The 27166-nt window shown below is 42.8% G+C and overlaps 1 protein-coding gene across 3 annotated transcripts in view; it reads left to right on the top strand.

Annotated features, from left to right (window-relative positions):
• Nucleotides 1-26305, top strand: part of LOC106564701 (ras and Rab interactor 2) — a 46796-nt gene extending 20491 nt beyond the window's left edge. For 2 of the 3 annotated variants that reach the window (XM_014130965.2, XM_045691182.1), the window contains exons 5-14: nucleotides 38-236; nucleotides 442-562; nucleotides 2980-3052; nucleotides 7610-7701; nucleotides 10505-11911; nucleotides 19363-19445; nucleotides 19872-20097; nucleotides 20854-20985; nucleotides 22331-22494; nucleotides 23274-26305. In XM_014130965.2, the coding sequence (XP_013986440.2) occupies nucleotides 38-236; nucleotides 442-562; nucleotides 2980-3052; nucleotides 7610-7701; nucleotides 10505-11911; nucleotides 19363-19445; nucleotides 19872-20097; nucleotides 20854-20985; nucleotides 22331-22494; nucleotides 23274-23621 (2845 nt within the window). In that variant the 3' untranslated portion in view covers nucleotides 23622-26305. Of the gene's footprint in view, nucleotides 1-37; nucleotides 237-441; nucleotides 563-2979; nucleotides 3053-7609; nucleotides 7702-10504; nucleotides 11912-19362; nucleotides 19446-19871; nucleotides 20098-20853; nucleotides 20986-22330; nucleotides 22528-23273 lie in introns of all 3 variants that reach the window. The other variant, XM_014130967.2, reaches the window with a different exon arrangement.
• Nucleotides 26306-27166: the final 861 nt, after the last annotated feature.

Genomic DNA, 27166 nt, shown 5'->3' with positions numbered 1-27166 from the left:
CTGTCTCTGTCTCTCTCGCCCTTTCTTTCTCTATCAGGTTGGAGGGGGAGGTGAGCGGGGTTTACCTCCAGTCCTCGCCCTGCGCTGGCACCAGTGGTGAAAGGGATTCCGGGTACGACTCCCTGCGTAGGCGGATGAGCGTGCTGGACAGACTGAGGCATACGCACCCCGTGTGGCTACTGCTCACGCTCAGTGACACGGAGGCCACACGTATACTGCTGCAGCAGCCTCCAGGGGTGAGAGGGTCAAGGTTCAAGAGTCATGAGGTCACAGTATGACCTTTGTTATTGTCGGGCTTGTATATTATCATTTTCGAATACGAACAGAAAAGGTGATTAAAGCCGATGGACAGGTGTGAACATGTGGATTAGGGTTGTCACTGATGTGACTCTTTGAAAGGTCAACCCTTAATGAACCTGTCTGTCTCTCTCTCCTGTCCAGGTATTCCTGGTGAGGAAGTCATCCACTCTTCAGAGGAAAGTTCTGTCTCTAAGGGTCAGTGATGATGACGCCTCAGGAGGAGCCAGCGTCTGTGACTTCCCTGTCAGAGAGAGTCAGTACAGTGAGTGTCATAATGGAACACTGTGCAGCCTATTTATTTTCTTTACTAAACCTCTATTCATCCAGCAGTGACGTCCCAAAGCCCAGCTAACGCTCCTGATTGGCTATAGTACAACACACAGCCTCGTCATTCAATTCAATTCATTGAACCTTTATTTATCCTAACATTTCAATTAAGAGAAAAAAAATCTTATTTACAATGACGACCCGGGCTAGTACCTAAACCAAATGATGAATTGTCTTTTGCAAAAGGAGCGTTTACTTATAGCACATTCAGCTACTGTGCATAGTTTATCAACAGATGCATGACTCAACATGTTTTCAATTCACCCAGCTGTGCATTTCTCAGACAACAAAAAGCCTATACAATGAATCATACCATGACCGTACTCATAGGTCACCTACACTACTTTTCAAAAGTTTGGGGTCACTTAGAAATGTTTTTGAAAGAAAAGCACATTTTTTGTCCATTAAAATAACATCAAATTGATCAGAAATACAGTGTAGACATTGTTAATGTTGTAAATGACTATTGTAGCTGGAAACGGTTGATTTTTTATGAAATGTCTACATAGGCGTACAGAGGGCCATTATCAGCAACAATCAATCCTGTGTTACAATGGCACATTGTGTTAGCTAATCCAAGTTTATCATTTTAAAAGGCTAATTGATCATTATAAAACCCTTTTGCAATTATGTTAGTACAGCTGAAAACTGTTGTCCTGATTAAAGAAGCAATACAACTGGCTTTCTTTAGACTAGTTGAGTATCTGGACCATCAGCATTTGTGGGTTCGATTACAGGCTCAAAATAGCCAGAAACAAAGAACTTTCTTCTGAAACTCATCAGTCTATTCTTGTTCTGAGAAATGAAGGCTATTCCATGCGAGAAATTGCCGTACAACGCTATGTACTACTTGAAGATTTGTACAGGGTAAAAGGGATTTTGAAGAAGGAAGGCTATCACTCCATTTTGCAACGCCATGTCATACCCTGTGGACGGCGCTTAATTGGAGCCAATTTTCCTCCTACAACAGGACAATGACCCAAGCACAGCTCCAAACTATGCAAGAACTATTTAGGGAAGAAGCAGTCAGCTGGTATTCTGTCTATAATGGAGTGGCTTGTACAGTCACCGGATCTCAAACCTATTGAGCTGTTGTGGGAGCAGCTTGACTGTATGGTTCGTAAGACGTGCCCATCAAGCCAATCCAACTTGTGGGAGGTGCTTCAGGAAGCATGGGGTGAAATCTCTTCAGATTACCTCAACAAATTGACAACAAGATTCTGCAAGGCTGTAATTGCTGGAAATGGACGATTCTTTGACAAAAGCCAAGTTTGAAGGACACAATTATTATTTCAATTAAAAATCATTATTTATAACCTTGTCATCGTCTTGACTATATTTCCTATTCATTTTGCAACTAATTTCATGTATGTTTTAATGGAAAACAAGGACATTTCTAAGTGACCCCAAACTTTTGAACGATAGTGTACCTTTAACCATGTCACATCCTGCCTTTACCTCAAAACTCACACACACACACACACACACACACACACACACACACACACACACACACACACACACACACACACACACACACACACACACACACACACACACACACACACACACACACACACACACACACTCTCTCGTTTATGTTTGCTTTCCATAGACGATTCCTTTGACTTGTTTCACGCTTCCACCACTGCTGAAAAATGTGACTCTCTCTACATTGCTCAAAGTGAAAAAAAAATGTTTGAAATTAAAACAAAACCAAAAAATAAATAAAACATTGCTCAAAGTGCTAATCTTGATCGAAAAACAGTACTGCCTTGACACAGACACACACACACACACACACACACACACACACACACACACACACACACACACACACACACACACACACACACACACACACACACACACTGTATTTATTGCAGGGAAAATCTTATGAAAATCTCATGTTCTCTTTGGAGAGACATGTACAGTTTTTGTACTTTACTGCACCGTTGGGGTTACAACAGAACAACTTCATGAGTAATGGGATAGTAGTAGCGCCAGGGAATGATCACATACCAGATGTGCACGTTGGATGTCTAGGAATTTTCCCCTTTTGAATGTCAACATAAAGTGTCTTCCCTGGACTGGTTTGGCCTTTTGAATGTGGGTTGGATTTAGCCTCAAATGTTTCATTGTCCAAACTTGCATATCCAACTACTTAGAATTAAATGTAATGGGCATGCCTGCTAAGTAGTATAATAGAATGGACATTAACCTAACAGAACAATTGGGAGAAATTCCTCATATATTTCAAGATGGAAGCTAACCAAGACTAGATTTGGCTGTGCCTCGTAATGAAGTCTGAACAGTTTTGATATATTCTCTGTGTTCTTCCTCTGGTTGCAGCCTTTTCTCTGGAAGGATCTGGGATCAGTTTTGCAGACCTGTTTCGCCTGGTGGCCTTCTACTGTATCAGCAGGTACAGTAATGTTCTCAAAGTTTTCTCTCTCTCTCTCTGTCTTTCTCTCTCTCTCCCTTTCTCTCTTTCTCTTTCTTTCTCTCTCTCTCCGCCCTCCGTCGCACCCTATCCCCACTCCCTCCGTCCCTCCGTCATTCCTCCTTCTGTTGCCATTCCACTGCAGTGAGAACTACAGCAACTGCATGGAAATGGATGGATGGAAATAATAGTGTTAGATTTTTTTAATTTTTTTTTATTTTGATCTCTTTTAGTCCTCATTTGGACGAATCTTCCAGAGTCCTTAAACATTAAAATACAATTTATAATACAAACACATTTTCACATATAATACACTGTTACAAACAGACATAATACACTAACATATTGACCCAATAAATACTCAGTCTAAAAATATATATTGATTCTTCATCTACCATAGTCCAGCACAATTTTCCTATGTATTATATTTAAATGGTTTTAAAGTATTGTTTACATTTATATATTGAAAGGTTTCTGGTTTTCTCAGTTAAATTATTCAATTTCTTTATTGCTCTAAATCGAAATGTTCTTTTGCCTATTTCTCTTTTCTGTCTGTCTCTTACCAACCGAAAACCGGTTGGTAAGTTTGGCCGTTTTAAATAGTGTATATTATGAAATAAAATAAGTATGTTTTTTTTCAATTATGTTGTTGCTTGATGACCAACCAGGAGCATTGCGCATGACTACAACAGAAGAACCATATCTCCACCTCTTTGGGCTAGGTGTCCCGCTAGCGTCCCACCATGACAACATCCGGTGAAATTGCAGAGCGCAAAATTCAAAATACAAAAATCGTAATAATAAACATTCATGAAAATACAAGTGTCTTACATCATTTAAAAGCTTAACTTCTTGTTAATCTAACCGCATTGTCAGATTTCAAATAGGCTTTACGGCGAAAGCATACCATGCGATTATCTGAGGACAGCGCCCCACATCAAAATTATTTTCCAAACCAGCACAGGCGTCACAAAATCACAAATAGCGATAAAATAAACCACTTACCTTTGAAGATTTTCCTCTGTTTGCAATCCCAAGGGTCCCAGCTACACAACAAATGGTCATTTTGTTCGATAAAGTCCTTCTTTATATCCCAAAAATGTCTGTTTAGTTGGCATGCTTGATTCAGTAATCCACTCATTCAACATGCGTACAAACGAATCCAAAAAGTTACCGGTAAAGTTCGTCCAAACAAGTCAAATTATGTTTCTAATTAATCCTCAGGTATTCTAATATCTAAATAAATGATACAATTTAAGACGGAGAATAGTATGTTCAATGGGGAAGATAAATAACGAATAGCATGCACCTCATTCACACACGCGACAAGACTACTTTTCTAATGAGAGACACCTTGGAAAAACTACAACTACTCGTTCATTTTTCAAAAAACAAGCCTGAAACCGTTTGTCACGTCCTGACCAGTAAGGGCCTATTTGTTATTGTAGTTTGGTCAGGACGTGGCAGAGGGTATTTGTTGTACATGTTTTTGGTTATGTGTTTATATGGAGGGTTATTTTGTGTAGAGTGTTTCTGGGTTTAGTGGTGTATCTATGTAGAAAGGGTATTTGATTTAAGTGGTTCGGGGTTTATTAGATATGTATTTATGTAAGATGGGGTGTTTGATTTAGGTGTTCCGGGTTGTTGGGTATGTTCTTGTATTGTATTTCTAGGGGGCTGGTCTAGTGTTGTATTTCTGTGTTGGCCTGGTGTGGCTCTCAATCAGGAACAGCTGTACATCGTTGTTGCTGATTGAGAGTCATACTTAGGTCGCCTGTTTTCACCTGTTAGTTTGTGGGAGATTGTGCTTGTTTAGCTGTTTGCCTGACAAGACTGTCCAGTTCGTTTGTGTTTTGTATACGTTTATTGTGTTTCCCTTCTTCACCAAATAAAAAAAAGATGAGTATATATTTTCCCGCTGCGTCTTGGTCTTTACCCTACGACACCCGTGACACCGTTTCTAAAGACTGTTGACATCTAGTGGAAGCCATAGGAACTGCAATCTGGGAGATATTTATTTGTATATCCCATAGACTATCATTGAAATGGCCTGTGACCTCAAAAAAACATTTTCCGGATGGATTTTCTTCGGGTTTTCACCTGCCTTATTAGTTATGTTATACTCACAGACATTATTTTAGCAGTTTTAGAAACTTTAGAGTGTTTTCTATCTAATGCTACCAATTATCCTAGCTTCTGGGCCTGAGTAACAGGCAGTTTACTTTGGGCATGTCATTCATCCGAATTTCCGAATACTGCCCCCTAGCTCTAAGTTAAAACAATCCTTGCTGCTTTGTTCTGTGCAATCTGCAGCCTCCTAGTTTCACTTGTTGATGCATGTCCCCAGACCACAGAACAGTAGTTCACCTGACTCTCAATTAATGCTTGTGTTATTTGCTTAAGAATCTTTCCTGGTAAATATTTCGCTATCCTTCTAATCATGCTTGCTGTTTTAATATTTTTTTTACATAGATTAGTTATTTGAGACGACCATGATAAGCAGTTGTCTAGCTGCACTCCCAGTAGTTTGCTTTCTGCCACTTCCTCAATTTGTACTCCCATTTCCTAGTGGAACAGACCAACATAACTTTGGTTTTCTTGGTGTTTAAAACAAGTTTGTTCTGGCAAATCCACTCCCTGATATTCTCCAAATCTCCTTGTAAAGCTTGCTGTACCTGTTGAACTGATTGTCTTGCTGTATAAATTGTAGTATCATCTGCAAATATAGTAGCTTAAGTTTCTGGTAAGGCATAAGGAAGGTCGTTGGTATATATTAAATAAAGAAGTGGCCCAAGGCAGCTGTCCTGTGGAATTCCACAGTTTAAAGCATGGGGGGAAGAAAATGAACCATTGATATAGGTGGACTGTTTCCTGTCAGTTAGATATGACTGTACCCAATTCAATACTACCTCCTTAAAACCATAATGCATTAATTTTGTTAAAATTATGTCATGATCTACTAAATTAAATGCTGCACTAAAATCAAAAAATACTACACACACTAACCTGCCATTATCCATAGCATTGAGCCACTGGTCAGTCATGTCAACCAATGCAGTGGTAGTGGAATGTTTTTTGTGATAAGCATGCTGATTGGCTGTAATCAGATCATTCTTTTCCATGTACTCCCATATTTGTCTACTCACAATACCCTCCAATATCTTACTGAGTGAAGGGAGTAGACTAATTGATTGACTATTGGCAGGAGTAATGGGTTCGTTGCTGTCTTTCAGAATAGGACACAGTTTCGCATGCTTCCATATATTTGCCAACATACCTTTTTCCAGTGACCAATTAAATATGTATTTCAGTGGAGCTGCAATCTGGGGAGCAGCATAGCGAAGTAAAAAATTGTCCATAAGATCATAACCTGTAGATTTACTATCGGTTACCATGTGTTAAGTAAGCAGTAAGCACTCAGGACATAGGTTGTCTCAACTGCCCTCTTCTCACTTCTGGTTTTAGACCAGCTTCATGCCAGCTGGGCAGACAGACAGCTCAGAGCTACAGACACGTCAGAGCTTTGTTTTAACTGAGAAATAGAAACTGAAACATTAAACAACTGTAATGTCAGTAATGTCCAATAATGACAAAACACCAACTTACAGTAAACATACAACAATACCCCACTAGTGGAATGACATAAAACCCTTGTGGTTAGGGAAGTAGATGAAAGGAAAGTAGTGCCACTGTGCCAGTAATGTCCAGTAATGTCCATTAATACCCAGTAATACCCAGTAATGTCCAGTAATGTCCATTAATACCCAGTAATACCCAGTAATGTCCAGTAATGTCCATTAATACCCAGTAATACCCAGTAATGTCCAGTAATGTCCATTAATACCCAGTAATATCCAGTAATGTCCATTAATACCCAGTAATACCCAGTAATGTCCAGTAATGTCCAGTAATACCCAGTAATACCCAGTAATGCCCAGTAATGTCCAGTAATATCCAGTAATGTCCAGTAATGCCCAGTAATATCCAGTAATGTCCAGTAATACCCAGTAATGCCCAACACAGCACAACACAGTTTCAATCTGGGAAAAATACAGAATATAATGATATACTTCACTGTCATTAGCGGCAGGAGATTTTCTTATTCACTTGACGTGACTAGGAAAAAACTCCAGGCCGAGTTAAAGTTCATTAATAACAAGGGACCTAGTAGGGAAAATATCCTCAAAAACTTGCATATGAAATTTGTCAGTAGAAGGAATGTTTTAGTCAGCATATTGTGATTGCTAGTGAAGATATTCACCAGCTGAGGCCTCAAGGCTCTGTTAGTTGGCATTGAGTTGTCTGTAACAACACAGTGATGTCACTCTCTTCCTCATCTCTCTGCTCTGGTGTTCAGGCTGTTGTGTTTGCTTTGACAAACCCCTTCTATCACCCTGTGACATCACCAACCCTGAGGACAGAACACAGGTCCAGCTAGCAGGAGGAGATACAGACTGGGAATGTCCACTCTTGGAATCTCCAGAATATCTGTTGGACATTATAGACATAGTTGGATCATTCTCTCTCTTCTCTTTTCAGGGACGTCCTTCCCTTCACCCTGAATCTCCCAGAAGCCATTGCAGCCTCCAAGACTCAGAAGGACCTGGAGGAGGTGGCCCAACTAGGAGCAGGTACTACAGTAATAGATGGGTAGAATGTGATCAACTCTATTTTCTTCTCTGCTTAAAGGGATAGTTTGGGATTCTGGCAAGAGGCCCTTTATCTACTTCCCCAGAGTCAGATGAACTTGTGGATACCATTTATATGTATCTGCGTCCGGTATGAAGGAAGTTAGAGGTAGTTTCTCAAGCCAATGCTAAATAGCGTTAGCACAATGACTGGAAGTCTACAAAAACAGCTAGCATACTGTTCCCATAGACTTCCAGTCATTGTGCTAATTCTAGTTAGCAATTGTGCTAACTCTAATTAGCATTAGCTAGTGAAACTACCTCTTCCTTCATACTGGACACAGAGACATAAAAATGGTATCCACGAGTTCATCTGACTCTGGGGAAGTCCCAGACTAAACTATCCCTTTAAACCCCTTTAAACCTGGCGCTGGAGATAATGAATATGATGTTGAAAAGTGGAGAATGTCCCCAAAAGGGGGCTATAAGCCAATGAATTATCCGATAGTAAATTGATATAGAAGGAAACAGCATAATTGTATTTATTTATAAATGTATTTCATATTGTTGAAGGCAGTATATCCAAATGGGCTGTGTCTCCTTGAGTACATACATGCATAACGTCAAAAAGCCCCTCATTCCACAGAGTGACATTTCTATGTGTACAGGTGCTGCGGCTACTGATACCGTCTATTAGTTTTATATGTTAGTTAACTCATGCTGACCGGTGTGGTCTGGTTTCATGGCAGGTTTAGTTAGTCACTCTGTCGTGATATTCTTAGTTTCCTTCTGTTGCAACTCCAGTGTGTGAGTCAGTTTCCTTCAGGCAGGCTGCATAACTCAGGGCTGAGGAGGAGGAGGAGGGTGTGGTGACTGGAGTATTATACACACAGGCACGAACACACACACACAGGCATGGACGCAGGCACACACACCAGTCACAGGTTTACTCTGACCCCTCGTGTATGCTTGGTTACACTAGGAGAGAGAGAGAGAGGGAGGGAGGGAGGGAGAGAGGGAGGGAGGGAGGGAGGGAGAGAGAGAGAGAGAGAGAGAGAGAGAGAGTACAGTATGTAGCGTGATTCTACATGAGGATCTTTTGTTAGTAAGCTGACACAATCATTTAGGGAAACGCTCTTCTCCAATGGACAGGTTCTATTTCAAATGGATATTTGTGTCTATGTTATGGAATCTTTGCAGAGACAGAGTCTGTCCAAGGCTCAGAAAGTAGTGGAGGAAGAAATGTCCTTTGAACTGTCAGTAAAGCTTTCTGAAGGAGATCCATCCAGACTATTCCCCGAGGGGGAGAGGGGGTGTCACTGCTAAACCCAGCCCAGGATTGTGCACTCTGGGTTGGGTAAAGAGCAGAGAGAGGTTGCCTGTCTCAGTCTAGCTCCAGAGGTCATGTTTCTCAAATGGGCATTTCATCAATACCACCGAGTTTTTTCCGGGTGTGTTGCTGTGCAGAGGGTGTGTGTGTGCTTGTGGAATTCAATGCATACAGAATGTGCTTCGCAGTCCTCTAAAGTAACTTATGGAATCATTTATAACAGTCTGTAGATTCTATTACATGAATGCCATTATTCTGTAAAGCATTTCTTGGTGTGTGATTGTTTGTCTGGATGAGTTAGCACAGAGACTTGTGTACCAAGTGCCAGCAAACAATAGACTGATTCAGTGGATACAAGTGAAAAAACAGAAGAGACGATCGTAACGGAAACCAATGTCCTGCATTGCAGCAGGAAACTCGGTCAAAGAGAAGGGAGGTAGAGGGCGATCAGGAAAGAGGAGGGCCTACACACTACTGGAGGCCTGTCCAGTGTATAGACTCCTCCCACCACCCCTGTGGAATTTGCATGTGTGACTCCCTCTCCGTCTCTCTGTCTCTCTGGGTGTGTGTCTGTCAGGACAGCATTCTTGAATCAGTGCTGGGCGATGCAGGGCTGAGCTCACCACGTTCTCCGCTGCCTCAGAAGAGCGTAGGATCACAGAGGAAAAGAGAGAAAGAAAGAGAGGGATATAAAAAGGTTGACTCCCTAACTACAGTGCTACTTGCACTATATTGTGGATGTGTCAGTGAACTGGAGGATAAAGTAAGTGGGAAAGGGGTGTTGATGGTAGTTCCTGTGGGTGTTTATGCATTTTTTTTTGTGTGTTTGGGTCAAGGTTAGGGTTAGGTGGTTTGTAGGTTTCTGTGTATGAAGGTATGTATGTGTCTGTGAATGAGGGTATGTATGTCTGTGTATGAGGTATGTATGTGCCTGTTTATGAGGGTATGTATGTCTGTGTATGAAGGTATGTATGTGTCTGTTTATGAGGGTATGTATGTCTGTGTATGAGGGTATGTATGTGTCTGTTTATGAGGGTATGTATGTCTGTGTATGAAGGTATGTATGTGTCTGTGTATGAGTGTATGTATGTGTCTGTGTATGAGGGTATATATGTGTCTGTTTATGAGGGTATGCGTCTGTTTATGAGGGTATGTATGTGTCTGTTTATGAGGGTATGTATGTCTGTGTATGAAGGTATGTATGTGTCTGTTTATGAGGGTATGTATGTCTGTGTATGAGGGTATGTAAGTGTCTGTTTATCAAGGTATGTATCTGTGTATGAGGGTATGTATGTGTCTGTGTATGAGGTTATGTGTCTGCATGAAGGTATGAAGGTGTCTGTCTGTGTGTTTGAATGGTTATCATGACTTTGAGTGTTATTGGGTCAGGTTGTGGTTAGGCAGCTATTGGAGGTTTTTCAATGTATACAGTGTATAGACTCTGTTAATGATTCCTAATCTCTTCTCTCCTGTTAGGATTCTGGCACTCTGCTCTAGGCAGCCTGCGAAGGACAACCTCTCCCTCTCGCCCTCCACCTCAGCGCCCTGACAGAGACGGTGACAACCAGGGTGCAGAGAGGACACAAGAGAAACAGAGTGTGACTCGCCACAACAGCGTTCCTCCAGCTCGTCCCCCTTCCTCCTCCTCCTCTCGCCTGGAGAGAAGCCAGTCCAACGGGGCTCTTTGCTTCGTCAACCCCCTCTTCCTCCAGACTCACCGGCGGCTTGAGGAAGACCCTCCATTCTCTTCCTCCTCTCCTTCCCCCTACGTCACACACTCCACTCCCAGCCTGGGAACTACCGGTGGGACGTCTTCGGCCCCTGTCACGGACCCCAACGTGAACAGGAAGTCACGCCCACCTCGGCCCCCGCCTCCCCATTCCCTCTCATTCCCGCCCCCCCATTCCCTCTCCCAGCGCCGCCAAGCTCCCCCTCCCCCCACCCCTCTACCCCAGAAACCCAAGAGCAGCATGCCCGAAACGCCCACAGCCATTGTTGTCACCAGGCAACCACTGCAACCCTCATCCAATCAGAACCTTCGCCCCACCCCTCGCCCTCCCATGGGTGCCAGGCACAGCAGCCATTCCAAAAAGACGACGAGCAGTGCCGCCATCCCTGTGCCCCACCAACACCCTCAACACCCTCTTCCCCCACGCCCCAAAAAACCTGACATTGACGCCCACCGGTGCCACATTGCTCTTGATGATGAGACTATCGCCAAGGCTCTGTCCCGTGCCAAGCTTCCCCCGTGCCAGGCACCGGCCATACCCACTCCTTCCGTAGTGGGAAATGGTGCTGGTAGCCCTCCCAGCCCTCCAGATAAGACCTCCAGGCGAGAGGGACAAGAGGGGAGGCTGAGCGACATGTCCATCTCCACCTCCTCCTCAGATTCTCTGGACTACTCCCACCCTCCCCTCTCCCTCCCCGCCAGCCCCCCTCTCAGATTACGGCATCACCTTGGCAACAACAAGGACAGCAGCGACGACGAAGACCTCTGTGATGAAGAAGAGGAAGACTACGGCGTCAGCCTGGAGAACGACCTGGACCAGGGCCTCCGTCCTCCCTTCAAAGCCCACCGGAGAGGGGTCGGGGTCAAAGTTGCGCTGAGCTTCCGAAAAGTTTCTGGAGTCTTCAGCACGTTCATGACCCCAGAAAGGCGAGCCGTGAGGAGGATAGCAGAGCTCTCCAGGGACAAGAGTTCCTACTTTGGATGCCTGGTTCAGGATTATATCAGTTTTGTACAGGAGAATAAGGGGTGTCATACGTCAGGCTTAGACCTCCTGCAGACCCTCAGACAGTTCATGACCCAGATGAAGGCCTACCTGACGCAGAGCTCCGAACTGGACCCGCCCATCGAATCACTCATACCCGAGGATCAGATAGGTGAGTGAGTGTGGGGGTAGATACGTACGTACTTCACATGAACGTCTGTCTGTATGAGTGTGTGGTTGTGGGTGTTTCTCATATCCCAATTATTTGCGCATGTTGGCTCTCTCTCCGACCACTTCAGCTCTAATAGGGAAGTAACACCTAAAAACTAGTTTCACAGTGATCTAATCCACTTACAACATATTTACAGTGATAAACTGTCAAGACTTAGCCTATGTACATGATGAAAATTAGCCGAGCTATTTGAAGCACTCCCTATTAGTCCATGTTAAGACAGACTGGTTATAGAAACCAGTGTTGGGTTACGGAGATGCCAGTGAGATGCCAGTGTACCCTCCCTTCCCTACAGTCAGTTATTCCTGGCCTCTCCAGCTTGGCACAAATTCACACAGTTGTGCCAAATGCCAAGCTTCTTTCGTGGTTCAATTGGAATGGCAAAAATGACAATGATCTCCCAACCAAAATCCCTAAATGTCAGGGATTCTTTTAATGTGGGACCAAATATGGTATGAACTTACTAATAACAGACAATAAGTCTAGTTAGAGGAGGCTACAATACGTAGTCCTCATTTTGACGACACAGAGCTGAAGCAAGCAAGTGCTAATGTTTGACAGTGAAATTGTGATGGAGGCTGACTTAGCCAATGTTGTCAAAGAGGGTTTTCATTGAGTTTGGGCTGAATAAGTATTTGCATGAATATGTAGCCATAATTTTACACTCGTCTCTTTTCCCTTGTTCTTTGTAAACAACAACAGCCAAGCATTGTCCAGAGAAGAAGTGGTTGTTGGAGTGGTAGCTGACCTCTCTCTCTCCATCTCTCTCGCTCTCTCTCTCTCTCTCTCTCTCTCTCTCTCTCTCTCTTTCTCTCTCTCTCTCTCTCTCTCTCTCTCTCTCTCTCTCTCTCTCTCTCTCTCTCTCTCTCTCTCTCTCTGTCTGTCTCTGTTTCTGTCTCTCTCTCCATCTCTCTCTCTGTCTCTCTCTCTCTTTCAGCTTAGTGGTCTAGAAACAGAAAACTGTAGTTTATGGGGCAGAGGACTGTATAATGTAAACCAATGTCTTACAGAGACATTTTTACCCTCCTAGAAGTATGCAAGGGAAGAAACATAACAATAAAAGACTACCAATGCTCTCGAGAGGCCTATGCATACATTTACTAAACCAGGCACAATAACATTATACGACCCAAAGGACAGTAACATAGGCTAGGATGTTCCGTGTTTGCCACCAGATACAAGGTTTAGTCTCGACTAGTAACACAAATGGGATTCCTGTATAGACAGACAGACTGACGTAATGGTAAAAGCCGCAGGCTATGGAAGGCTTTCAGGAATAGAGAAGTGAAGTTTGGACTGTGCTCTCCTACACTCACTGTTGACATAGTATGTCAGTGTAGACTGTATACTGTTTGTATAAGATGCATTCGGGAGAAATGGGTGTAGGTCCTCGTAATGTCATTTTAAAGCCCAAACTGGATCAATTTACTAGTAATTGAGGTAAGGGGGGGTAAAATTGATAGTTTTACTGGTAATTGAGGTAAAGAGTGCGCATGGAGGTAGAGTAACCAAGTGTGTGTTTATAAAGGGAACCAGAGGACTGTCAACACACACAGACACCCACCGACACACATACACATACACACACAGGTTGGTTTTACTATCCAAGTGGGGACCAAAAAAATGTATTCCCATTCAAAATCCTATTTTCCCTAACCCTAACCTTAACCACGAACCCCTAACCCTAAAACTAAACCTAACCCTAATTTTAGAGCCAGTTTGCGCTGTTCTGTGAAGAGAGTAGTACAGGATTGTACCAGATCTTCAGTTTCTTGGCAATTTCTCACATGGAATAGCCTTTATTTCTCAGAACAAGAATAGACTGACGAGATTCAGAAGAAAATTCTTTGTTTCCGGCCATTTTGAGCCTGTAATCGAACCCACAAATGCTGATGCTCCAGATACTCAACTAGTCTAAAGAAAGACAGTTTTATTTCTTCTTTAATCAGGACAACAGTTTTCAGCTGTGCTAACATAATTGCAAAAGGGTTTTATAATGATCAATTAGCCTTTTAAAATTATAAACTTGGATTAGCTAACACAACGTGCCATTGTAACACAGGAGTAATGGTTGCTGATATTGGGCCTCTGTACGCCTTTGTAGATATTTCATATAAAATCAGCTGTTTCCAGCTATAATAGTCATTTACAACATTAACAATGTCTACACTGTATTTCTGATCAATTTGATGTTATTTTAATGGACAAAAAATTAGCTTTTCTTTCAAAAACAAGGACATTTCTAAGTGACCCCAAACTTTTGAACGGTAGTGTAGGTGACCTATGAGTGCAGTCATGGTATGATTCATTCTATAGGCTAACCCCAAACTTTTGAACGGTAGTGTATATCATAAGGCCTTTCCACAAATATAACAATGAGTCAGATATTTCACCGGATGTATAAATGTGAAGCATCCGGTTAGCGTTTCCACTCACTACAAAATATGGTGATCAGAGGAAACCCAGTGGCCGGCAGTGGGAGAAGATTGAGCGAGATGGATTTTGGCCGACATTCTGCTAATTTTCTCATTGATGAAACATATGATCTCCGTACAGTTTTCTGTTTCCAAAACTAGAATCTGGAACAAACAGAGTGGACTGCGTTTTGCTAAAGTTTGCTAAAGTTGTAAAATATGTTGTTGTTTAGAAGGAGTGCAAGGGCGAATGGAGTTATTGCACACACACACACTTCATGGAATAGGCGTTCCCTAATGGAAATATGCAAATAAATGCTAGAACGCGCCAATAGGATCTCACTAGCTCATGCTTGGCTCTACCCACCTTGTTTGTTCTGCACACTATGATTCATTTGCTCCTATTGGAAACGACAGGCTCTGGTCTATCTTGGGTTAGTTCTAGAAGTCTTTGGCTTTTCTTTGAGGGCCTAGTTATACCCTAACACAGTGGTGTTAAGAATCTCCTGGTTTACAGGCCACATCAGGCCTGCAAGTCACATTATGCTGGCTTGCAAAGTGATGTTACATTTCTATTGGAATCCAGTCAGAGTTAGGATATCCAACAAGTGGAATGATTAATCACCCGTGACTTGCATTCAGAATGACTGCTATGGTAGGAAAGATTGAATACTGAGAATACCTCAGTCATCTTAACTGGAACAACCATCACAGTAACGGGTGCAATAAATCCAACAGATTGGATTTTTTTAAAACTGTATGTTATTTATCTTTGTGTAGGATAAAATGTATCAACCAATCAATGTACATGCAAAAACACAGATATTACAGTAAAACAAACAATTCTGAAAATCTCCCTGCAATAGAGCATGCTGGGAAATAGTATATTATTATTTATTGTATTTTTTATATTTGTTTTTACCTTTATTTTGACAGAGTCAATGCTGAGACCAAGGTCTCTTTTCCAGAAGAGCCCTGTATAGCACCCCAATACACATCAAAATACAATAAACACAATAAACCACATATTTATATACACAATAAAATATGCGTTATTATACACAACAATACACCAAAAGCAAATCATAAAAAACTAGACACATTCTTCAGTATAAAGGTCCCTTAACAGTGATGAAAGACGACTGGGTCTATGTAGAACCCTTCTTGCCTTCCAAAGAAAGATCAAAGAAACCTTTCTTCCAAAAACAGTTTAGGATGTTAAAGGTTGTAGGTAGAACCATTTGGCTTACAAAGGACCCTGGTCTTCCCAAAAGGGTTCTTCTGATCAAACTGGTTCTTGGTAGATCCCTATCTCTCCACAAAGAACCCTTTTGGAACCCTTTTTTCAAATGAGTATAGCCCATTGTAGCGCAAGGCTTACAGAGGAGGTATAGCAACATAACAAACATTGCCCAACATACAAAGGAGTCAAGGCCTGTCCTGAGAGGAGACAGGAAACCAGCAGTAAGGAAGTGTAGAGGGACGTGTGTGTGTGTTTACTTCATGTGTATGAACTATTAACCAGTGTGTGTTCATCCAGCTCTCGAGTCCATGTTAATAATCTACCTACCTCTCCATGTATTCAGAATCATATTTATTTTATTAGTCATAGCCGACAGTAAAACGCTACACAGTTTTTACCTTGGTTGACATTGCTTTGCTAAACTGGCTCATTTACATATAGCAATATAGGGCTGTGTGGGGAGTTTTCTAACCTAACACTTCCCCGAACCTCCCTATTTCTTTTCTTTCTTTCTTTCTTTCTTTCTTTCTTTCTTTCTTTCTTTCTTTCTTTCTTTCTTTCTTTCTTTCTCTTTCTTTCTTTCTTTCTTTCTTTCTTTCTTTCTTTCTTTCATGTCCTGACCCTAGTAAGATGTAATTTTCTATAGTAGAGTAAGTCAGGGCATGACAGGGGGTGTTTTGGGTTTTTCTATGTTTTCTGTTTCTATGCTTTGGTTCTAGTTTTTCTATTTCTATGTTGGGGTTGTTTGGGTTGATCTCCAATTGGAGGCAGCTGATACTCGTTGCCTCTGATTGGAGATCATATTTAAGTAGAGGTTTTTCTTCCTGGGTTTTGTGGGTAGTTGTTTTCCGTTTTCTCTGTAGTACCTGACGGAACTGTTTGGTTGTTTTCTGTTTTAAGTGTATTCATTAAAGGAAATATGAGCACTTTACACGCCGCGCCTTGGTCCCCTTTATACGACCCACGTTACTCTTTCTTTCTCTCTCTGTACAGTTGTGGCCAAAGGTTTTGATAATGACACAAATATTAATTTTCACAAAGTTTGCTGCTTCAGTGTCTTCAGATATTTTTGTCAGATGTTACTATGGAATACTGAAGTATAATTGTGTCAAAGGCTTTTATTGACAATTACATGAAGTTGATGCAGAGTCAATATTTGCAGTGTTGGCCCTTCTTTTTCAAGACCTCTGCAATCCGCCCTGGCATGCTGTCAATTAACTTCTGGGCCACATCCTGACTGATGGCAGCACATACTTGCATAATCAATGCTTGGAGTTTATCAGAATTTGTAGGTTTTTGTTTGTCCACCCACCTCTTCAGGATTGACCACAAGTTCTCAATGGGATTAAGGTCTGGGGAGTTTCCTGGCCATGGACCCAAAATATCGATGTTTTGTTCCCCGAGCCACTTAGTTATCACCTTTGCCTTATGGCAAGGTGCTCCGTCATGCTGGAAAAGGCATTGTTCATCACCAAACTGTTCCTGGATGGTTGGGAGAAGTTGCTCTCGGAGGATGTGTTGGTACCATTCTTTATTCATGGCTGTGTTCTTAGGCATATTTGTGAGTGAGCCCACTCCCTTGGCTGAGAAGCAACCCCACACATGAATGGTCTCAGGATGCTTTACTGTTGGCATGACACAGGACTGATGGTAGCGCTCACCTTGTCTTCTCCGGACAAGTTTTTTTCCGGATGCCCCAAACAATCGGAAAGGGGATTCATCAGAGAAAATGACTTTACCCCAGTCCTCAGCAGTCCAATCCCTGTACCTTTTGCAGAATATCAGTCTGTCCCTGATGTTTTTCCTGGAGAGAAGTGGCTTCTTTTCTGCCCTTCTTGACACCAGGCCATCCTCCAAAAGTCTTTGCCTCACTGTGCGTGCAGATGCACTCACACCTGCCTGCTGCCATTCCTGAGCAAGCTCTGTACTGGTGGTGCCCCGATTCCGCAGCTGAATCAACTTTAGGAGACGGTCCTGGCGCTTGCTGGACTTTCTTGGAAGCTCTGAAGCCTTCTTCACAACAATAGAACCGCTCTCCTTGAAGTTCTTGATGATCTGATAAACGGTTGATTTAGGAGCAATCTTACTGGCAGCAATATCCTTGCCTGTGAAGCCCTTTTTGTGCAAAGCAATGATGACGGCATGTGTTTCCTTGCAGGTAACCATGTTTGACAGAGGAAGAACAATGATTCCAAGCACCACCCTCCTTTTGAAGCTTCCAGTCTGTTATTCGAACTCAATCAGCATGACAGAGTGATCTCCAGCCTTATCCTCGTCAACACTCACACCTGTGTTAGGAAGAGAATCACTGACATGATGTCAGCTGGTCCTTTTGTGGCAGGGCTGAAATGCAGTGGAAATGTTTTTGGGGAATTCAGTTAATTTGCATGGCAAAGAGGGACTTTGCAATTAATGCAATTCATCTGAATACCTCATAACATTCTGGAGTATATGCAAATTGCCATCTTGCAAACTGAGGCAGCAGACTTTGTGAAAATTTATATTTGTGTCATTCTCAAAACATTTGGCCACGACTGTACACCCTCTCTTTCTCTCTCTCTCTCTCTCTCTCTGTACACCACCCTCTCTCTCTGTACTCCCCTTTCTCTCTCTCTCTCTCTCTCTCTCTCAAGCTCTCTGTACCTCTCTCTCTCTCTCTTTCTCTCTGTACACCCCCCTCTCTCTGTACTCCCCTCTCTCTCTCTTTCTCTCTCCCTCTCTCTCTCAAGCTCTCTGTCCCTCTCCCTCTCTCTCTTTCTCTTCCTCCCAGCTCTGTTTTCCTGGAAAACCCAGCATTGCTCATGTCAAACACCAAAAAGCAGTCCTCCTCTCTAGACTTCTGCTACTCTCAGGTTTTCCACACAATAGGCCACTAGATTAATTTGGATAAAGGCCTTGCATGATAAAGTGGCGTTAACAAATGCAAATGTATACAAACGTTAATGAGGTTATAACATAAGAATAACCAGTTGAAATAATAGAGGCGATTAAAAACTACTGTTCAGTACCCAGCTGCCGGCTACGGTTCATTAGGCTCTGTCACCGCTAGTTAATCAGCAGCAACTAATGAGAAACAGTTATTTACTTGAAAAGGTTGCACCGCTTCGCTGACACTGATTTTCCACAGTTTGAGGTCAGATGCAAAATAATAGAATAGCCTACGTGATGGATGTAGGCTATTGTTTTATCAAACTGTGTACTTTGTGTTCAAGGATGTATCCATTATTCTCCTGAGGATCTTGAGGCATTTGATGTCCGTTATGTGTGCAGGTTATGGCTGGGTTATGTTTTAGGGCGAGGCAGTGGAAGTAGCGCTTCACAGCTTACGCACCATTGTACAATAAAATGCTATTGCATGGTCGAATTGCATCTGGGTCAGTTGAGGTTTTTAATGGTTATGGATGGTATTTATTTTACTGCATGACGTTTTACAGCGTTTAAGTTTACCGTTTTATTGCGGAAAAGCATTTGCAGTTGCATGAGATTTATCCCTTTAAAAGTTTTAAATGTGAAGCTCTTATGTAACGGAGAGTTTTACCACATCCTCCTAATTGTGTGAAACATTGATTGAACTCCAAAAAAGACGAAGAAAGCCCTGCACACAGCAGTGTGTCTTGATCCAGTTTAGATTGATTGAACTCTATTGACTACACAATATGGGCTAATGGGTGCACTTGCAAGCCAGTGTGGGGAAACAGTCACTAACTCCCAATGTGTCTGTGTTTTATCTCTAGACCTTGTCCTGGAGAAGGCCATGCACAAATGTGTGTTGAAGCCGCTGAAGGGCGTAGTGGAAGTGGCCCTGCACGACTTCCAGGTGAGCTTTGTCTTCCATTGCAGCACCTGTTAGAATCATAGTTGATTCTGAAAGTTAGTAGAATGTTAGCCAAGGAGCTCATGTCTTTTAACAGGATATATTTTATATGCAGTGTTTACACTAAGGAGAATCCTGAAGTTGATGTCATCATAACCACAGGTCTGAAAGGTTTTCTCCCATTCTGGTAATTACATTTCTATGATGGAAATAGAATAAATAGAAGGAACAATGATCATAGAAATATAATTAATAGATGGCGATCATGACCATGATGATGATTCATAACCTTGTTTGTCTAGTAATTCTATATCTATAACCATAACCTTGACCTTCCTCTCTCTCCTCCCATTTAAGCATTGGGGCTTTGTCACTTCTAATAGCTCAATTTCTACGCTCATAACCTTCTCCTCCTTCTTCTCCTCCTAGGTGAGCAGTGGAGGCTGGCAGCAGCTGAGGGAGAACCTGGCCCTGGCTAGGACCCGGAGGCCCCAGGACCTGGGTGTGGACGGGGCCGTGCCCCCTGACCCCATGGCCATCGAGAAGATCCGCCACAAGTTCCACAACATGAGGAAGATGTACTCCCCGGATAAGAAGGTGTCGCTGCTGCTCCGAGTGTGTAAACTCATCTACACCATCATGCAGGATAACTCAGGTAGGTGGGATTGGGGGGAGGATGTGTTTTGGGAGAGAGGGTGCATGTGCAGAGAGTGTGGATGAGTTCCACATATTTGTCTATAGTGTACCTGGTTGTGTATTATACATGATTGGGATCAATTCCATTTCAATTCAGGAAGGAAACTAAAAATCACTTTTTCTTAATTCTTCTGTTTGATAAAATATATATTTTTTTATATTGAAATTCTATTGACCCCCAACCCTGTTTTATCTGCATGCTTCTGAGTGTGTGTGTTTATGTGTTCATGTGTGTGTTTTCATCTGACCACACCTTTCCTATACCTCACCTTGCCTTTCCCCGCTGTGTAACTCTCTCTCAGGGTGGATGTACAGGGAGGATGACTTCCTGCCCATGCTGGCCTACGTCCTGGCCCATTGTGACATGCCTTTCTCTCTCTCTCTCTCTCTCTCTCTCTCTCTCTCTCCCGCTCTCTCTCTCTCTCTTCTCTTGTCCTGTCTTTTCTTTCTCTCTCCTTTCTCTCCTCTCTCTATCTCTCTTCTCTACCTCGCTCTTTCTCTCTCCCCTCTCTCTCTCTCTCTCTAGCTCTCTCTCTCTCTCTCTCTCTCTCTCTCTCCTCTCTCACTCTCTCTTCTCTCTCTCCACTCTCTCTCTCAATTCCCTTCAATTCAATTTGCTTTATTGGCATGACGTAAGAATGTACATATTGCCAAAGCTTACTTTGGAGATGTACAATATTAACATAAATAATAATAATCTCTATCTCTCTCTCAGGGAGGATGTACGGAGCAGATGACTTCCTACCGATGCTGACCTATATCCTGGCCCAGTGTGACATGCCTCAGCTGGACACTGAGATCCTCTACATGATGGAGCTGCTGGACCCCTCACTGCTGCATGGAGAGGGTAGGTCTACCATCACACAATGACACCGGATTCAATACCACAGTATACAGTTTACATGGACTGATCATTGAAGAGGGGAGGTCTACCTGTCTGTCTCTCCTCCAACTGATCTATCTCTACCTTTATCTGTCAGAATGAGTCAAGCTCGTGTTGTGTGTCATGCTGCTAAGCGACCCAGTGAACTAGCCGTCTTGCAAGGTTTTGTGGTGACAGATTTCACCTTCACACAAGTACAGGAGGCAGTACAGGAGGCAGTACAGGAGGCAGTGTCTGGACAGACAATAGATCTGCCTGGCCCAATCATAGTCCAACTTCAGGAAGTTGGGTCAGGACAACACGATCTGGTCAGTTCTCCAGTGTGTCCGTATCATAAACCAAAGTAAAAACACAGCCCTACCTCACTTTAACTCACAGTAATATTAGATCTAAACAGGTCTATAATGAATTACATCTAGAATCTTAGTACACTCTACCTAACATCATTGTTTTCTGCAATAAACGTGCAATTTATCTCAAAATCAAGTTCATAACCATGCATATGTGTTAGTTCAGGTCGTGCAGGGCAACTACAGGTCAAGTTCAAGCCCAGACTGGAAGGCAGGCTTGGTAGGAAACAAGTTTGTTCCACAGGAAGACGATGTGAATGGGAATGTTCATAAGGTGTGGGTGGGTTCCCTTGGAAAGGTATTGTCCCTCTAGTTAGTGGCTTCCTGATGATTATCTTACCAGGGCACTTCCTCTAGTCCAGTGTCCTGTTCTCAGTCCCAAACACACTGTAGGAGTGCAATGCGATATACTCACGTATACACCAGAATGTATTCTTCACCAACATACAAACCGTATATGTCATTTTCCACCTCGTATAGCCTCGTTGACACATTAACACGTCCACAGTCTGTCACGACTTCCGCCGAAGTCGGTCCCTCTCCTTATTCGGGCGGCGTTCGGCGGTCGACGTCACCGGCCTTCTAGCCATCGCAGATCCACTTTTCATTTTCCATTTGTTTTGTCTGTGTCTTACACCTGGTTTCAATCCCCCAATTACTTGTTCATTATTTAACCCTCTGTTCCCCCATGTTTGTTTGTGAGTAATTGTTTATTGTATTGCGGTCTGTATGTGTGGCCTTGTATTTATACGACGTGTATTGTGATATATTTGAGTAACATATTTGCTTTCATTACTCATATCTGCTGTCCTGCGCCTGACTCATCTCACCAGCTACACACAGACACTTTACACAGTCAAACTACAGCATGTCCATATTGACATGTTTATCTTCCTGGGTCTCCTCCTTCACTGCCTGCTCTCCCCTTCTCCCCTTCTCCCCAACCTTCCCTCTCCCAGGTGGCTACTACCTGACCAGTGCGTACGGGGCCATGGCTCTCATCAAGAACTTCCAGGAGGAACAGGCAGCCAGGGTCCTCAGCTCCGAGGCCAGAGACACCCTGCACCAGTGGCACCGCCGACGCACCGCCCAGCGCACGGCACCCTCCGTGGACGACTTCCAGGTATCGCCCTGAACCCCATCTGACCCCCAGGCAGTGAGTTTGAAAGAACGCCCCCCCCCACCCTGAGACGGGGACTGAGTCTGCATGGCTCCAATGTGAAGTTTCCCTTAAGTACAGATCTAGGATCAGCTTTCTTTCCCCCAATCCTAACCTTAACCATTAGTGGGGGGAAATGCAAAACTGACCCAAGATTAGCGTCAAGGGGCAACTTCACTCAACACCAATCTGCATGAGAAACGCCAGTGGTGACATGCCGAGACTATCCCTCTACATCTGGATCTGTATTAAAAAATGATCTAGAACTATGAAGACACTTTGGAAGAAAAATATGTGTTTGATTTCCGGGTTAGGGATGGTCAAGAAGGGAGTGATATTGAGAAGGAAGCTGATAGGTAGATGAGATAGGACTAATCTAATGCATGTGATTGTGCACTAATGACACATTGTCTTGGTTTTCTCTGTTCGCTCTGAAATGGCTGTGTTTTCCTGTAAACGCCAGAAAACTAATAGAGGCTATAGAGTCGTATCAGAGCTACTTCATCTTTCTCCCTGTGTGTCTTAAAAAAAAAACATTCCTGTGTATTTGTGTCTCAGTTCTGATCCTGCATGTGCACCTGCATATAACTGATATCCGTGTTATGTCCTCTGTCTCTCTTTGTGTCATTTTCTCTGATGTGCTTTTGCATGTGTATATTTTATATCTGTTTTGCATGTTTGCATAAATGTATTTTTGAATCAATGATACCTGTATCACATTCCTTGTATCCCTTCTCCTTCAGAACTACCTGCGAGTCGCCTTACAAGAAGTCAACAGCGGCTGCACAGCCAAAACCCTCCTAGTCCACCCGTACTCCACCACCGAAGAAGTATGCTCGCTCTGCGCCAACAAGTTCAAAGTTCATGACCCCGAGAACCACGCCCTCTTTCTCATCACTGAGGCAACCAGTCAGCAGCTTGCCCCGGACACACACCCCCAGCGAATCAAAGCAGAGATACACAGCCACTCAAACTCGCAACCCTTCCATTTTGTCTACCGCAGAGTGCCCAACCTTAACCTGTGTATACCAGCTACCCCAGCTAACCAGCACAATGGCAACTGCCTACTGCCTAGCCAATTGGATGACTGAAACTTAATTGAAATGAAATAAAACGTTATTGATCCCTAGAGGGGACATTGGATTTTTCACTAGTGTACAAACACATACAGGGACAATTCAGACTCATACATCAGAACACATAGACATGAGAGCACTGATGGATGGTGTAACAACACAATACCTGACTGCTGACACTGAGGCAGTCCTAATATGGACACCACACGGTTATGTGGGTATGATACTGAATGGTGATACTGAGGATGTCCTACTATGGACACCGCACAGGTGTATCCATAGAATGGTAGTGAATGGCGGAAATTGAAAAAATGCACTGTATGTTTCAACTATAGGGTCAGAGAATGTTGCTGTGTGTTGTGAAGGGATCCTAGACTACTCAATGGAAAAAGTAGTTCCTATTCTTCTAAAAGTAGACAGAAAGAGGAAGCAGGTGTGGAGAGAAGTGTCTGGTGTCTGCATGTATTTCACTCTCTTTTTAGGGATACGGCACGTGAGCATCAGGAGTTGGTTGGTCAAGTCCAGTGTCGGGTCAGCTTGGACTTTGTGTTTCCTAAAGGAGGAGCACAAAATGGCCGCCACAGAGCCCTCCATACTCTGATACGCGTGCTCTGAGAACTGACTGAAGTTTCTAGTAGTATGACTGGGGCCTGAAGTATACTTTTTAAGAAACACCCTTGTCCAGACTCTTTTGTGAGGTCATCGGACCAGGAAGTTCTCTTACATCACATCCTCACTGTCTGTTTTCGCTACAAGGACAAATGTACATGCATGCTCCTCTTGAAGAAGTCAGTGTATCTGACTGTGTCTTCTTCTAACACTGGGACCTGGTTAGAGAACGCAGAGCTTCTGCTCCTTTCCGGTGCTTGACTTGGGCAGGAGCTCATCGGAGCTGAGTACCGGCACCTCAAATGTTCTGCTGCTTGAGCTCCTGTTCCTCTTATAGAATATTAGCTCAAAAGTATTGTGGAGCCCCTGCACCTGAATTTTAACAGTACTGGCACCCAGAATCAAATCCAGAGCTGCTGCTTTCTATCCATGTCAACACATAGAATGGGATGACCTGACTGTGATCTCACAGTTGTCTTTTACATTACTTCTGGGGCTTGATTCAATCTGTATCGCCGAAATTCAGCGCTATAGCGGAAGGTTGACGTTTATTGTCATGAGTCTTGCCCTGGGGGCAGCAGTGAGCGATTTCCGCTAGATGGGCCAGCTGCAAAGCCAAAATTGTCTATTTCATAAAAATTAATGAAGACTAAATGTAGCTTTTTGTTCTTCATTTAAGGTTATGGTTAGGCATTTGGGTTAGCAGTGAGTTTAAAGTTACAGTTAAGGTTAGGGTTAGGTTTTTATGACTTTGTGGCTGTGCCAGCTAGTGACCACTATGTAGAGCTGACTCCATGGCAAGATTCATGACAATAAATGCCAACCTGCATTTAGCATGCTTGAAATTTAAAGGCAATTTCTGATTGAGCCGACAAATGCAGTTTACCATGAATGCAGTCTCCATAAACGTGGGAACATTGCCATTAAATGTGAGCAAGAGCAAGAGCAATGTGCAGGTTGGGAGTCGGAGGAGGAATTCGATGAAAGATTCCGGAGAGAGGTGGTAGCGATGTGCAATGTGCAGGTTTCTCTTTTCTTTGAGGTTATCGTATTCCCTCGCACCTGCAACCAGATAACTCAGATGTGCGAGTGCTTTTTTGAAATAAGAAATGCAATTATATCAAATTATACAAGTGAATATATTTTTCTGTAGCATTTTGTATTATTATTTTGCTGTAGTTGCTGGTCAACTGGAGACAACGTAAAAGTGTAGATTGTGTTTTTATAGGAAAATTCTATTTTATTTGGATTGAAAACATAACCAGTGTGTTCCTGAGATCATTTCCCCCACATGCCGTTCGATTTTATGCCAGTAAATTAAACCAATAAATATTTTGGAGACAGAATCTGAATTGACTCAACTAAACGTTTGTCTATACCAGCTGCCTCAGCAAATGGGAATGACTGTATTCGAAGTTGTACTAGAAAGTTGATATTGTATTGGTTGACGAGAATATACTATTTTTGTTTCTGTCTGTTATCTATAGGGGTCACTGGCTGATTCCTTATCAGCTATTGAGAAGAGATTACAATCTAAACTAATTTCCCCTTGAGGATTAAGAAAGTACAATGTCATCTCAGTCAGTATTAGTGTGTCTTACTGAGAGAGTTTGGTGATCTCTAAAAAGAGAACGGTCAACAGTTTTATTGAGATAAGTATTGTACAGTCAGTTGATATAATGGTAATCATTCGGTTACAACATAACCATTTCTAACCGTTTTAATACTGCACATACAGAAATTCTCCTCACACACTTTGTGATTGCTAACACCTGTATGATTTTTTCCATCACTGTTTTGCTGTATTCAAATCTGACAAGTAGAAACGGATATCTAGTATGTTCGAATAATATTATGACACTTAATGCAATGCTTAAAACACTACTGCTAAACCAACCAAACTGTATTTTTGATCATGTATATGTTCTGGGGGATTTTTTAAATTTATTTTTCGAATTGTAATGCAAAGAAAGTTGATGAAATGGGGGGTGGGGGTTAACATATGCGAGATGGTATTTGGGTGTCCTCTCCCAAAAGCCCTGTAGCCTTTCTTTGACTATTGCACCCATTAAAACTCAATTGCCCCATTATCGTGTTCATTTGTTGACCTTAGTGACCATTTGTTGCCATGCTGGACTAAAGTAGGAATGAATATACAGTGAGGGAAAAAAGTATTTGATTTTGTACGTTTGCCCACTGACAAGGAAATGATCAGTCTATAATTTTAAGGGTAGGTTTATTTGAAAAGTGAGAGACAGAATAACAACAAAAAAATCCAGAAAAACACATGTCAAAAATGTTATAAATTGATTTGCATTTTAATGAGGGAAATAAGTATTTGACCTCTCTGCAAAACATGACTTAGTACTTGGTGGCAAAACCCTTGTTGGCAATCACAGAGGTCAGACGTTTCTTGTAGTTGGCCACCAGGTTTGCACACATCTCAGGAGGGATTTTGTCCCACTCCTCTTTGCAGATCTTCTCCAATTCATTAAGGTTTCGAGGCTGACCTTTGGCAACTCAAACCTTCAGTTCCCTCCACATATTTTCTATGGGATTAAGGTCTGGAGACTGGCTAGGCCACTCCAGGACCTTAATGTGCTTCTTGAGCCACTCCTTTGTTGCCTTGGCCGTGTGTTTTGGGTCATTGTCATGCTGGAATACCCATTCACGACCCATTTTCAATGCCCTGGCTGAGGGAAGGAGGTTCTCACCCAAGATTTGACGGTACATGGCCCCGTCCATCGTCCCTTTGATGTGGTGAAGTTGTCCTGTCCCCTTAGCAGAAAAACACCCCCAAAAGATAATGTTTCCACCTCCATGTTTGACGGTGGGTATGGAGTTCTTGGGGTCATAGGCAGCATTCCTCCTCCTCCAAACACGGCGAGTTGAGTTGATGCCAAAGAGCTCAATTTTGGTCTCATCTGACCACAACACGTTCACCCAGTTGT

Source organism: Salmo salar, chromosome ssa12 (assembly GCF_905237065.1).
Source record: "Salmo salar chromosome ssa12, Ssal_v3.1, whole genome shotgun sequence".
NCBI classification, from domain to species: Eukaryota; Metazoa; Chordata; class Actinopteri; order Salmoniformes; family Salmonidae; genus Salmo; species Salmo salar.
Note: the sequence above shows the minus strand (reverse complement) of the source record. Positions and strands in the feature narration are given on the sequence as shown.